The 13,137-nt window shown below is 38.2% G+C and overlaps 1 protein-coding gene across 3 annotated transcripts in view; it reads left to right on the top strand.

The window, feature by feature from the left end:
* CDH2 (cadherin 2) overlaps positions 1 to 13,137 on the top strand; it is a 208,212-nt gene that overhangs the window by 164,803 nt on the left and 30,272 nt on the right. For all 3 annotated transcript variants that reach the window (XM_070627537.1, XM_070627539.1, XM_070627538.1), the window contains 6 exons: positions 3,157 to 3,294; positions 3,961 to 4,146; positions 6,420 to 6,673; positions 8,083 to 8,225; positions 11,302 to 11,535; positions 11,827 to 12,060. In XM_070627537.1, coding sequence (XP_070483638.1) covers positions 3,157 to 3,294; positions 3,961 to 4,146; positions 6,420 to 6,673; positions 8,083 to 8,225; positions 11,302 to 11,535; positions 11,827 to 12,060 — 1,189 coding nt within the window. The remainder of the gene's footprint in view (positions 1 to 3,156; positions 3,295 to 3,960; positions 4,147 to 6,419; positions 6,674 to 8,082; positions 8,226 to 11,301; positions 11,536 to 11,826; positions 12,061 to 13,137) is intronic.

The following is a 13,137-nucleotide window of genomic DNA, read 5'->3' as shown; positions in this document are numbered from 1 at the left end:
ATCCTCAAATGCCTCTTGCTTTCATTCCTCCCTCCAGGATTTGAGCACTGGTTCAGATGCCCCATTAAAGATTCCTTGCACCCATCACTTCTTCCTACTCTTACTACAGTCACATGTCCATTTGGTTCCATGATCCATTAACATCCACCTCCATCACTTAATGACAGCAAGGCCACCTCAGGTTTTGTGCATTATTTTAATCCAAGTGACTGCTACGTTGTCTGGCATCTAGTAGACATTCATTAAGTGTTTGACAAATGAATGACTGAATGTCCTCCCTTCTTCATTCACATCCATCCCTCTAGTTCAGTGTTTCAAAAGTGTTGTACACAGGTAGAATGATTTTAGCTGATACCCATAGGGAAGCTTCTAGAGAAAACCAAAGACCACAAGTCTTTTAGATGCTATTCCATCAAGTAGAGACTGCCAGAGTACAAGGATTGTATTGTGTTTATGTTTACAGTTATATTTATGGCAAGTGATGTTAATTTTCCACTTATGGTACTTTTATAATAAATTAGGTTTTTTAAAAGGGAGTTAATGTCAAGATAAATAGTAAGTGACTCATGGTATAGAAATATGAGGATATGGCAGAATTGGGAAGATGGTATATGAATCACTGTAGTTTGGGAAACGGTGAGCTAGTTTTTATCCTCAGTGTATGTTTTAATGAATAAATGATAGCTAGCCATGTAAACAAGAAGATAGTTTTTCCCAGACTGAAATGATTTTTATAGTGTAATCCAAGACCCAAGGTTTCTCATCCATTCATGCATCCAACCACAACTTCAAAAGCATTTATTGCTTGCTTGCTCTGTGTTCAGGCAGGATGCTACATACCAGTGACACACAAACATTGACAACGCAAGGGCCCTGGGGAGGGGTATGTGTTTGTGTGTACCCTAGTTGGCGGTGGGGGTAAAAATCACCCTGGTTGAGAACCACTGGTCTAGGCAGAGGATGGCGTAGGGACATGGCAGGCATTTGAAGATAAATACAAAAAGCTCAAGGTATGGGATAAGTGAATGGAAGGTGAGAGAGAGGTGGTAAGATAAGCGAGTCACCGAGATGGAAGGATTGAGAGCCAGGAGATGAGTTGAGATTTTCTCCTTTCTAGAACAGGAAGTGAGGAAATGTTTTTAGGCAGAGTCTTCTTGATCAGATATGGGACTATGAGGATGGGAAGGCAAGTCTAACTGTCGGTCATTCACAACCAGATGCCCAGTGGCTAAATTAGGCAAGAAGCTCTAAATAGTTTGGTTGCCTAAAACATAGGCTGTCATGTCTTCTTTACTAAATGTAAGAGCACTTTACCAGCTAGGCATTTGAAAATGGAGATTACATTGTTTACCAGGTTGGTATTTTTTTCTTTGAGGAGACATTGTATTTTAGAAATAACTATGTTCTTTTGTAACTTAAAGATTTTAAGACTAGCTTGAAACAATAGGAAATTTCGAGTATTAGCTTCTGATCTCAGTATCTCAGCTCTGTGGAAAATTGTTTATATCATGCTTATACAATCTTACAGATCTTTGTAGAGTAGACATTAACAAAGAGCTGTATCTCTGTATAATATTTGTGTGGGTTTTTTAATCTTTAAAGAACACTCCAATTTTTTTTAAATGTTCATCTGTTTCTGCAAATAGCAGCATAACAAAAGTGGCATTTCAAAGTCATAACAAATTTTTATTTTCATGATTTTCAGCTGAGAGGCTGAACTGAGTGCCCTACAAAATTCTCTCCCTAACTATGAGAGCATTAAGCTGAAATGACATTGTCGGATTGGGAGAGGAAATCATTGAGAAATATTTTAGCTTACGTAAGCATTGTGTTGAAGCATTATGGGTTAAGAAAAATGAAAATGGCTCAGTCAGCACTATTACTTTGTTTCATTTTTTTATTCAAAAAAGTGTGCTATTTTCTCTTTTAAAAAGACAAAAAAATCTAAAATAAATAACTGCTGGAGGTTGGCTTTTGGGTGGACAGAGACTTAAAATCGAATGTGTGAGGTTTGGCTTTCCCCCCTCCTCCTTTCTTTTTCCTCGCCCTTCCCACGAACAACTAAATCAAAAGCTACAATTTGTGTCTGTTCTATGCAAGCTCCAGAGATCCCTGAAGAACGGCCATTCATAATGTTGGCTATATTTAGAATCAGCGAAAACTGCACTTGGCAGTGACAGTTTATTTTTATAGGAAGAAGTGAGTTTTGTTGTTCAGAATGGTTTAACATTTATGAAGATGATTTCTATTTTTCATCTGTGCCAGTTTCCACAGAGATTTCAAATGATTTTAGATACTCATTTTGGTTAGGTTGTCCTAACATAAAATTTGGTCAGCTAGTGCTATAGACTTCTCGAACAATCTCAAGATTTTCTCTTAGGTACATTGTAGCTTAATTTGGCTCTCCTTTGAACAATTCAATCTGGAATTTAAAACCTATGATGCCTATTTGATAATAATCATCTACCTGCAAAGGTATCCATATCCATGATAGATATGTGGACACAATGACTGTTATGCACAAATGCCAATCCGTTGAGTATGTGACTATTAAATACCTTAAGGATATAAACATAAACCCTTTAATTAGACTTTTACTTCATCTAAGAATATATCTCTTATATAGTTGTGAATATTATGTACGAATGGGAATTGGGGAAAATATTGTTTCAACCCTGTTATAAAAGAATGTGTAATAAGATATAAAAGGAAAGCATATACACTGTGAATTGTATAGGCTTTCTTCTCCCTCTCAAGACTCTTCATTGTCTTTAGTATCCTAAACTGGGTAGAAAGTAACATATGAGCAAGTAAACACAAACCAAATGACTTGAATGCTTGACCACAATGTTGTGAAGTTCAGAATAAAGAGAAAAGTTGAAACCAGATGGAAGTTTCAATTTAGCGGTGAATTTCACACATCTGCAATGCATTCCTTTCCCAGGCAGAGGTGAAAACAGTTAAATCTCTCTAGACAAGGACCAGACCTGTGCTTCACGAGTTAAAGTAAACTCCACTTGGGAAATTTCAAGTAATGTTAATCAGAATGAATGATGCTGTACTCTCCGTGTGTAATAAAGAGCCATTTACCGAACAACTGTTATGTCTTCTTGAGGAATCAGTGTCATTGAAGTTGTTATCTTTATGTCTTTTTAGAAAGTGCAACAGTATACGCTAATAATTCAAGCTACGGACATGGAAGGCAATCCCACATATGGCCTTTCAAACACAGCCACGGCTGTCATCACGGTGACAGATGTCAATGACAATCCTCCAGAGTTTACTGCCATGACAGTAAGTACAGACTGTCACTCACAGAACTTAAGATCTGTGGTCCATTACGGAGAAGTTTTGTCATGAATAATAAATGTGTTAAATAGGAGTGGAACTTGCTTAACCTAATTGTAGAGTGGCCACTGACTCAGACGTTATCTGTCACTCAAACCAGGGTTTTAAATAAGGCACCAAAGTAATTTGTTTACTCGTAGTCTCCAAATCCACCGAGAAAGTTGTGGAACTGTGCTGCCTGGAAGAAATGTCCCAAAAAGACTTTGTGCTGTTATAACAAAATATTTATAAATATTTTCAGCTACATGAATTACGTGACTGATTTATGCTACTTCGTCAGCATATAGTTATTTTCTCTTGAGTAAAATTATTTCTCTCAGACAAGGCCTTTCCTCCGACCCACTGCTAATCACACAGATATTCACAAACGGACAGTAATTTGAATATTAATGAAACTATAACAATTTGGAAAAAAATTTGACTGCTGAAAAACATGGTAGTATTTTTAAAGTCAAACATAAATGCTGTGATTACCTGCATTATGGATCTCCTCATTTAGTGTAGATAATAAAGATTTAATGGGACAGTAAATCTGGTCACCGGGGTCCTCAAGACACGCTGTCCTTCAGCGTTCCACATCACTCCTCTGACCGGGGTCTGTCTTTCTTACAGTTCTACGGTGAAGTCCCTGAAAACAGAATAGATGTCATAGTAGCTAATCTAACTGTGACCGATAAGGATCAGCCACACACGCCGGCCTGGAACGCAGCGTACAGAATCAGCGGTGGGGATCCCACGGGGCGCTTTGCCATTCAGACTGACCCGAACAGCAACGATGGCTTAGTCACCGTGGTGAAAGTAAGTGCATTGTTCTCTCTGATGGCCACTCTGCAGTGACCAGTATATGTCCCCTACCCCCTTAGTCTGTTATTGAATCTTAGCACTTTTTTCTTTCAAACATCTTTAAATCTGGAATTAATATATTTTGGGGAGTCACATTTGCTATTTTTTAGTAAATGTTGAGGCTGAGGCCAACTTAGATGTTCTCAATCTGTCCCTGGAATATGACTGTTTTTAAGTCAGTTTGGACAGTTTTAACAACCTGAAGGCAGGATGACCATCAGTGATGTTTACTGTCAGTGTAGTTGTGCCTTAGTGATATATCACATCCTGAAGTTTTGATCGACTTGCCATGTCGAGAGGAATTTGATCACTAATTGATTAAGAAGGATGCCCCAGACCAGTAGTCTCATGTCAACAGGTCACTATTAGAATGTTGGCTCAGGAAACAAACCAGGAAATATCACAAAAGAAAAATGGAATGAGCAGGAAAGAAGAGGGCCTACGCTTTTAAAAGGTTTTGAATTTACATTGCTGTTGTTAAATGCTGTTTTCAAGACTTTAAGAAATTGGTTCTTCTGATCTTTAATCGTCAAAAAATAAAAAACTGAGTGCTGGAAGCAAGGGGGACATTAACTTTGAGTGTAATAAAGACATAACCATAAAGTAACAGCTCTTTAAAGTGAACATCTCTTCCTTTTAGACGCCCAGGGAAGAGATTTCCTTCCTTGCCTTCAGTCCCAACACTCTTGATTTGTAAGTGAATCCAAATGTTGGCCTGATAGAAAGGTGCACTGACGTGTCAGTTGTCAAGAATTTTATGTGTGCATGAGTAGAATGGTGATTTCCCTCATGAGGTGGGGGTTGGGAATTCTCTGAATGAATACAGCGTAATGATCAAGAGCACAGGCCCCAGAGCCCCCAGCGTCTGTGTTCAAATCCCAGCTCTGCTCGTGGTAGTGGTGTGACCATGGCAAGTTGTTTAACCTCTCTAAGCCTCATGCAAAAAGTGTGGATGGTAGCAGGAGCCAAGTCATAGCGTTGCTGTGAGGGATAAATAAGCTTAACGCACTTTAAAGGATTTAGAACTGTGCGTACCACTTAGCATAAATAAATGTTACGTCAGGGATGTTTCATGTGGCTAATGAAATCACTCAAAAGAATTCTTTCTTATTTTCTGGCTTCTTTAGTGTCTTGTTTAAAATAATTGAGAAAGAGAAGTTGAATTGGAGATTTTAGAGGGAGAGAAAAAAAGCTATGTATCTGTGAAGATTTGAGGAGATGTTCTAGGTTGAGAAGCCAGTGCGGTTTGTGCTCATGAGGCGGCTTTCTCATTCGCTTCAGCTCTTCATCATTCTTAGACTACCCATGATGGCATGAGAGCTCTCCAAGCTCTTTTTTCATACTATTATGGACAGTGATGCTTATCTGTGCCTCCTCTAGGAGGTGGGCAAGGGAAATTCAGAGTCAATGTCCAGTCTGGTCATTGATTCCTGGTAACCTTTCTGTTGATGGTAGGATTCAGCAGAACTTTGGAAGCTGATAGTTACATTACGGGTTATTTGTTCATTCCTTTGTCTAGAGTGTTGGTCTTAGATTTGGGATTTATTTAGACTAGTAAAATACCCAAAATTATTTTGGAAAACAGACAGAATTTTGGTTTGCTAAGTAAGGAAAAAACATGCACAAAACTCTTCTACCTATAAACACTATCGTTTTTAAAAAGTGTGTGTGTATATGTGTGCACTTTAAAACGTGTACTTCAAATTATGAATGATACTTTTAAATAGAATGTGTTTAGCTTTATGAAAAAAATCACATTTTCTAGTTTTTGTTTAGTCCATTTCATCACAGACTGGTAAAATCTTTCCTGGTTGAGGCATGGTCCTTGTACCAGCGTTTAAGAGTACAATCTGGACCATCGTGTTCTCACTTGACCTCAGATTATTTTGTATTTTTGTTCAACAATGCTGTTCTTAAGAATAACTAAGGTTTTAGATTTAGCTAAATAAATGCAGTCAGTGCAATAGTAATATGCATTGTTTTGTGAACATAAGTCTTCAAAGTACCCAGGATTTATAAATCTCTTATATAAATGGGTTTAATTGTGATAAATATTTCAATCATTGACCATGCTAATGCATGTTTTCCAGAAATTCAAGAGGAACCTAGGGTGCTGGGAATGAAAAATTAATGTTTTAGAAATAGAGCTGATAGGAGAATAAACTGCAGAATGCAAATATTCTTATTTCCTGCAAAAATATAATTTCCTTTCTTTTAAATTTTTCTAGCCAATCGACTTTGAAACAAATAGGATGTTTGTCCTTACTGTCGCTGCAGAAAATCAAGTGCCATTAGCCAAGGGTATTCAGCACCCACCTCAGTCCACTGCCACTGTGTCTGTTACAGTTATTGACGTGAACGAAAACCCTTATTTTGCCCCAAATCCCAAGATCATTCGCCAAGAAGAAGGCCTTCATGCCGGCACCATGTTAACAACGTTTACTGCTCAGGACCCAGATCGATATATGCAGCAAAATATTAGGTATCAAATGACATTTATGGTGTTTTTCTAATTTACATGATGTCCTATACTGTGCATAAAATATATTTACTGTTTGAGTGAGAACTTTTTTCACTGGAAGCAAAACTACTTATTACCAAATTATTTTTAATTCTTCGATGAACCTTCTTTTCAGTAGATCAATGAGTACATTGGTTAGGAAATATAAGAATGGATCATGTCTTATTTGAAGAAAAAATGTTTTCTGCCCCCTTTTCTTTTTTTTTTATATTTAAGAATAATTCAGCCTGTGCTTTTATACCAAGCATCACAGAAAGTTTCTACTGTGAATAAATAGGGGACTCTCAGAAGCTTATAACATGTATCTCTTCTCCACTCATCAGAAAAAGAAAACTCACGCCAAAACCAAGATATCAGCTAATTATTTTCATCCCTTACCTGTACAGTAGTTATAGGACTTACAAAACATATCTGTAAAGATTTCTCGCCTCAGCAAAATCTAATTTATCCTTCTTGATGAGGGAGTAGATAGTTAGCAGAGCATACCCCACACGACCATTTTCCATTGCTGGTGATGATAATTTTTTAAATTAGCTCATATTTTATTTAATTTCTTCCAGAACTGCTGCTAACAGATAACTGCATATCTTCTCCATTTCTCTAGACATTGAAATCAAGATAGATAGATAGCAAATTAATAGATGTATTAAACTCCTACAACTTTTTACCTCTCAAAATATAGGATATTTTTTCCAATCTGTATATTGGTTATCCAAGCTTGAAAATCTCACCCTCAGCCCGGTTGAAAAAGGAGTTGAAGCTGATCAGTCTACTGATAGAGATAATCTGCTTCAGATGGCCTCTGCTGTGGGACCTCCCTTGATAGGCGTAGTTCTGAGGCTTGACCCTGTGTGGGAGATACTAGTAGGAATGGGATTATGGGGGTCTCCTCGCTGTGACGTCATCTCCACCATGATAAGGTGGTAAATATTTTAAGCGTTTTCTGTGATAGAAAATTCCACTTCTCTTATAATTTCTCTAATATCCTATACATTAGGGCTACTGCTTACTTAGAAGGTAAATTTGAGCTATTTTATCTGCACTATTACTATTCATTGAAATAGACAACAGCTTGAAACAAAATCTGTCAAATCCACCATAGCCCACTGCACAGAAACGGGGCTCCTAGTCTTTCCCCTCAAACACCTGTCTAATGTTTCCTGCGTGCCCGCCCACACTCAACCTTTATGTGCCTCCCAGAATCACCGTCACAGAAATACTTTTCCATGTGAAAGCTGTATATCCAGCCATTATCTAAAAAAAATACAAGTTAATGAGCTGGTTGCATTTGAAATTAGACTGAAAAATATGTTTTAGTTTTTTAAAGTTTTATATCAAAAGAATTAACATACTGTACTTTCATTTTTTAGATACACAAAATTATCTGATCCTGCCAATTGGCTAAAAATAGATCCTGTGAATGGGCAAATAACTACAATTGCTGTTTTGGACAGAGAATCGCCAAATGTGAAAAACAATATATATAATGCTACTTTCCTTGCTTCTGACAATGGTACGTAATTAAATATAGTCACTGTATTATCCTGTGTGTTGTTAGAGTATAGCCTCATCATGCATGCATCATCAGGAAATGAGGTTTTCTATGAAACTCAATTGTCTAGAAAATGGATATCTATTACTCTAAGGCCCAACTTCTACTTTCCTTTTCCACTGGGTTTTCTATGACATGTTCCCTGTCTTCTGTAATGAATGTTCCCAATGTCCATACACCCTCCTTAGTAGCCTCATATTGTGATGACAAGCCTTTGTGGGTTTTCTGCCCTCCTCTGCGTCAGTGCCTCATTACTGCAGGGTGAGTCCGTCCTCAATGGCCCCAGACACTCTGGGATTTTTTTTTGGAGGAAGATTAGCTCTGAGCTAAATCTGACTCCAGTCCTCTTCTTTTTTTGCTGAGGAAGATTGGCCATGAGCTAACATCCATGGCCATCTTCCTCCACTTTATATGTGGGATGCCTGCCACAGTCTGGCTTGATAATCAGTGTGTAGGTCCACACCCGGGATCTGAACTGGTGAACCCTGGGCTGCTGAAGCAGAGCATGCAAACCCAACCACTGTGCTACTGGGCTAGCCCCAGACACTGTGTTTTTTGAGTTGGTCCTTTTATTTCTTCTGATCTGTCAATTTGCTGCCATCTGTTTTTCTGTCTCTAGCACTTTTCCTCTTTCTAATTCTCTGCCTCTAGTCTGCCATGGGCTAGGAAACTTAATTTTGTGCATAAATGGAGATCTGTGAGAACACAAGCTTTGGTATGTTAGTTTTGGCCCTTTTTTTTTTGTTGTTCTGGGTCTCTGCTAGATTCTAAATGGTTGAGATGAATAGATAGCCCAATTGTTTTAGTTATTTAAGACAAATATGACTTATGTAAATCTGGTGGTGGGTCTGTTTTGCTCTGTTGGCTCTCAGTACGACGTGTGTTTCCGAGTACAGGCTCTCGAGCTCTCCCTGACCCCCTGGGTGCAGACTCCATCTCTACCACTGCCTAACTGTAGAATTGGCAACAAAGTTTTAAATCTGATGGTGGCAGTACCTGACTCAGGGTGTATTAAGGAAGATAAAATGGCTGTACACATAAAGCTTTTAAAGCAGTGTCTGGCACAAACTCAACACTCAAATAAATATTTCTCTGGTGTGTTAATAGTTTCAAAACTGAATCACAAGCATATTTTAAAATCATTTTAGTGTTAGACTATGAATGTTAACATCTAATAAAAATCGCAGGCTTCAATTTGGTGGTCAAGATATGCAGCTTGAAAAATGTTGCCTATCAACACTTGTGATAAGAACAGTTTCCATGAACCTTTCACAATCATGTATAATAAGATTCAGTGAGATCATTATCTGTCATAAATCTACGTGGTGACAGGGCTAAAGCAATATTTCCTGTCTTTTCTAATGTGGGACCTACTCAAATATTTAGGGTTGACGCTCGGGAGAAACAGCTTCTGCCATTTCTGCCACTGCACATCAGAGCACAGCGTTAGTGGCTGTTTCATGCTGCCTCGCCGTATGTAAGGAGTAGCTTTCCTCTGCAGTGGAACCTAAAGTAATATATCTTGCACCAGTATGTTGAGATTTAAAGAGCTATAAAATTATATGTATGCATGTTTGTTGTGAGTTACAACCAAATTTTTCGTTCACCAAGGTGGATTGTTTCCTAATTGAAGGGGTGTTTGATGTGAGAGAGGAGTAAGCGCTTAAATCTGTGGAGCTGTGATGCTTTGCATATGCGCTCAGCTTTAAATCATGAGGCTGGGTCTGGAGCCCTGGTTCTACTCCTTAATGTTTGGGCAAGGCCTTCGTCTCTCTGTGCCTTAGTTTCATTATTGATAAGTTGTTTTTGCTGCTTGTCTATTCTATAAAGTTGTTAAGAGAGTCAAGTAATATTAAATGTGATAATAAGTGTGAAAATTCCTCATACTATGGAGTATCATAGCAATCACTGTGGTATTAGAAAATTGTTAACAGCCACCTTATGTCTCCACCTTAACTCTCCCTGCTCTCAGAGCCATCCGTATTCCTCAGAGAGGTCCATGGAGGTTTCTCTTTGTCCCCTTCTCAAGAATGTGTGTGTGCTCCTTTCTAGTTCTGTGTTCTTGGGCAGGTCACTTACACCTCTGGGTCTTGGTATGCAACCTTTTTTAGAAAATATTTATATTTCTATCATAGTATAATATATATAAATTATATAATTAGTTAAATATTATAGTTATGTAATAACATAACATTTCTATTATATATATTTAGTATGTATATTTATGTATAATTTATAATATATCAGAGGCCAAATCACCAGACTAAATAATCACAAGAAGTGGTAGAGAGCACATTTGGTAGTGGAATGAGAATGGGTTTGGGGTCAGGCAGACCAACCTTAAGTAGCAACGCCATCACTTACAAGAGTGTGTGACCATGAACAGTTTATAGAGATTTAGGTTCCTTGTTTATTTAAACCTACTGCCTAGGATTACAATGAAATAATGTATATAGAGAAACCTGTTCCACTCTCAGGGAGGGAGTTGGTTGATCAACACAGATCATTTCTCTTCTCCACGGCATTCCTTCCCCAGATGAGGTCTATGGGTCTGCATTAGTTGTCTGTAGCCTGTTTCAAGTTTTTGTAGCTGTGTTTGAGCTTTAAAAGCATTTTTCTGTTCTTTCATGCACATGTCTTGGTTTTCCATCAAAAGAGTAGAGTCCGCAAGATCATGAGCCTGGTGTTCTGCTTCTCTCACATTCCCTGCAGTGCCTAGAGCAGCATGTTGTGCACGGGGCCCAGAGTAACGGACGGCGAGGGCAGGAAAGGTGCAGAGCCAGCTCGGCAGGGGCACGCATGGTCGCCGTGCTCAGCTCCTGCACACCAGCAGTGGCAGCTCAAGGTCATCCTAGAAAGGAAGCAAGAAGTGGCCTTGTTCCGAAAACAGTCTGCCCTGATGCTGTGGCAACTAGATTTTTCCAAAGTTATGCAATGATAAGGGCAAGAAGGCTAGAAGCTTTGAGAATTTCACTGTCATTGAGACTCATGGGAGAGAATTGTTTAGCATCAATTTGTGATTTTTCTCCCTTTTAAGGAATTCCTCCTATGAGTGGAACAGGAACGCTGCAGATCTATTTACTTGATATTAATGACAATGCCCCTCAAGTGTTACCTCAAGAGGCAGAGACATGTGAAACTCCAGACCCCAATTCAATTAACATCACCGCACTTGATTATGACATTGATCCAAATGCTGGACCATTTGCTTTTGATCTCCCTTTGTCTCCGTTGAATATTAAGAAAAATTGGACCATCACTCGGCTTAATGGTAAGAAGAGATTAATTATTTGAATATGTGTGCAGTTGAGAAGTTCTGAAGCCTGTTATTAAAAGTTAATTGTAGGTCCTTTATAATCTTATTAAATATATTTTAAAAGCTACTTAAAGTTTAAATAAGATATTGAAAGCCCTTAAAACCAAAAGAGTCTTCACAGCACAGCATAGTTATAGTCTGCTTCATATATACTGTTAGGTAGTAAATACGTTCTAGAAAATGCTATGTGTTTTTTACTGTATTAGGTATTAGTTATCAAACTATATTTTTTGCTTTTTCATATAGGTGATTTTGCTCAGCTTAATTTAAAGATAAAATTTCTTGAAGCTGGCATATATGAAGTTCCAATCATAATCACAGATTCTGGGAATCCTCCCAAATCAAATATTTCCATCCTTCGCGTGAAGGTTTGCCAGTGTGACTCCAACGGGGACTGCACAGACGTGGATAGAATCGTGGGTGCGGGGCTTGGCACGGGTGCCATCATTGCCATCCTGCTTTGCATCATCATCCTGCTCAGTAAGTGCTTTCATTGGTTCTTAGATTTTCCCTTTTCGCTTCTAGGATGTTTAGCAAAGTAACTTGGTGCTGTTATCTTTCAAAGTAATTTAACAACTCTTTTCAACCTCTGAGCCTCTTGCCAATCACATATGGGACAGCCAAGTCCACTTCAGAATGAAAAGAGCCTGAGCATTGTTTCAAACATTCACATGTTTGCAGCAAACCCGGCCTGCATACCTCTCCCATGCCGTTGCAATTTTCTGATGCTGATGGCTTGGGGAGCAGTAGCAAACTCTTTTCATAGAAAAATGTTAGACAGTCCTAAGTTTGAACACTTCTCTTATGATTTGAGTATGAATTTATGACACGTAGTTGATGATTTAGGAAAATAAGTATATTGCTTTCCTTCACTTTCCTTCATATAAAGCGCACTCAGCAACCTGCTCCAGTCATGCAAGGATCAAGGTAATTGTTTCTGAAGGGCTGCATAAAATAGTGAGAGACTGTACTTCATACAGCACATTTGATAATAGAAATGATTACACAGCTCAATAAATTGTCTGTCTTTAGAGCAAGTCTCGATTAAGGAATTGCTCCTTTTTAAGATACTTTGCAGTCTTTGGTTCAGTGGAATGCAAGAAATTAACCACTAGAAAGTACTTTAGGAACCACTTCTAAGCATGCAGGTTAAAAGGATAAATTGCCAGGGCCCTGTGTTTTATTGTGGAATAGCGGCAGGACTTAGTTTATTGTGCAATCATGTTATGCACCAATCACTTTCTTGAAAATGTTGGCCATTTCTTTTATGTTTTCTCCATTTACAAGTGTTTTGGTAATTTAGAATTCTGTTCCTTTATTCTAAGCAATTACTATAGAAGCCTGAGCATTTTTTACTTCCTGTGTGGAGACTACTTTGACTATAATTTGAAACCTGCATGCTATACTAATAATCCACTTGCTAGATTTAGCCCTGGAACAATGGCAAATGAGATCATGTATCTGGCTTTAAAACGAGGATATTTACTTTTATGGCCAATAATAAAAGTGTGCTCAAATAGGAGTCATTAAATCTTTAACTTCAGGATGTAAACTGAT

The sequence above is a fragment of the Equus przewalskii genome, chromosome 7 (assembly GCF_037783145.1).
Source record: "Equus przewalskii isolate Varuska chromosome 7, EquPr2, whole genome shotgun sequence".
Taxonomy (NCBI): Eukaryota; Metazoa; Chordata; class Mammalia; order Perissodactyla; family Equidae; genus Equus; species Equus przewalskii.
The sequence above is the reverse complement of the archived record's forward strand: the minus strand, read 5'-3'. Positions and strand labels throughout refer to the sequence as shown.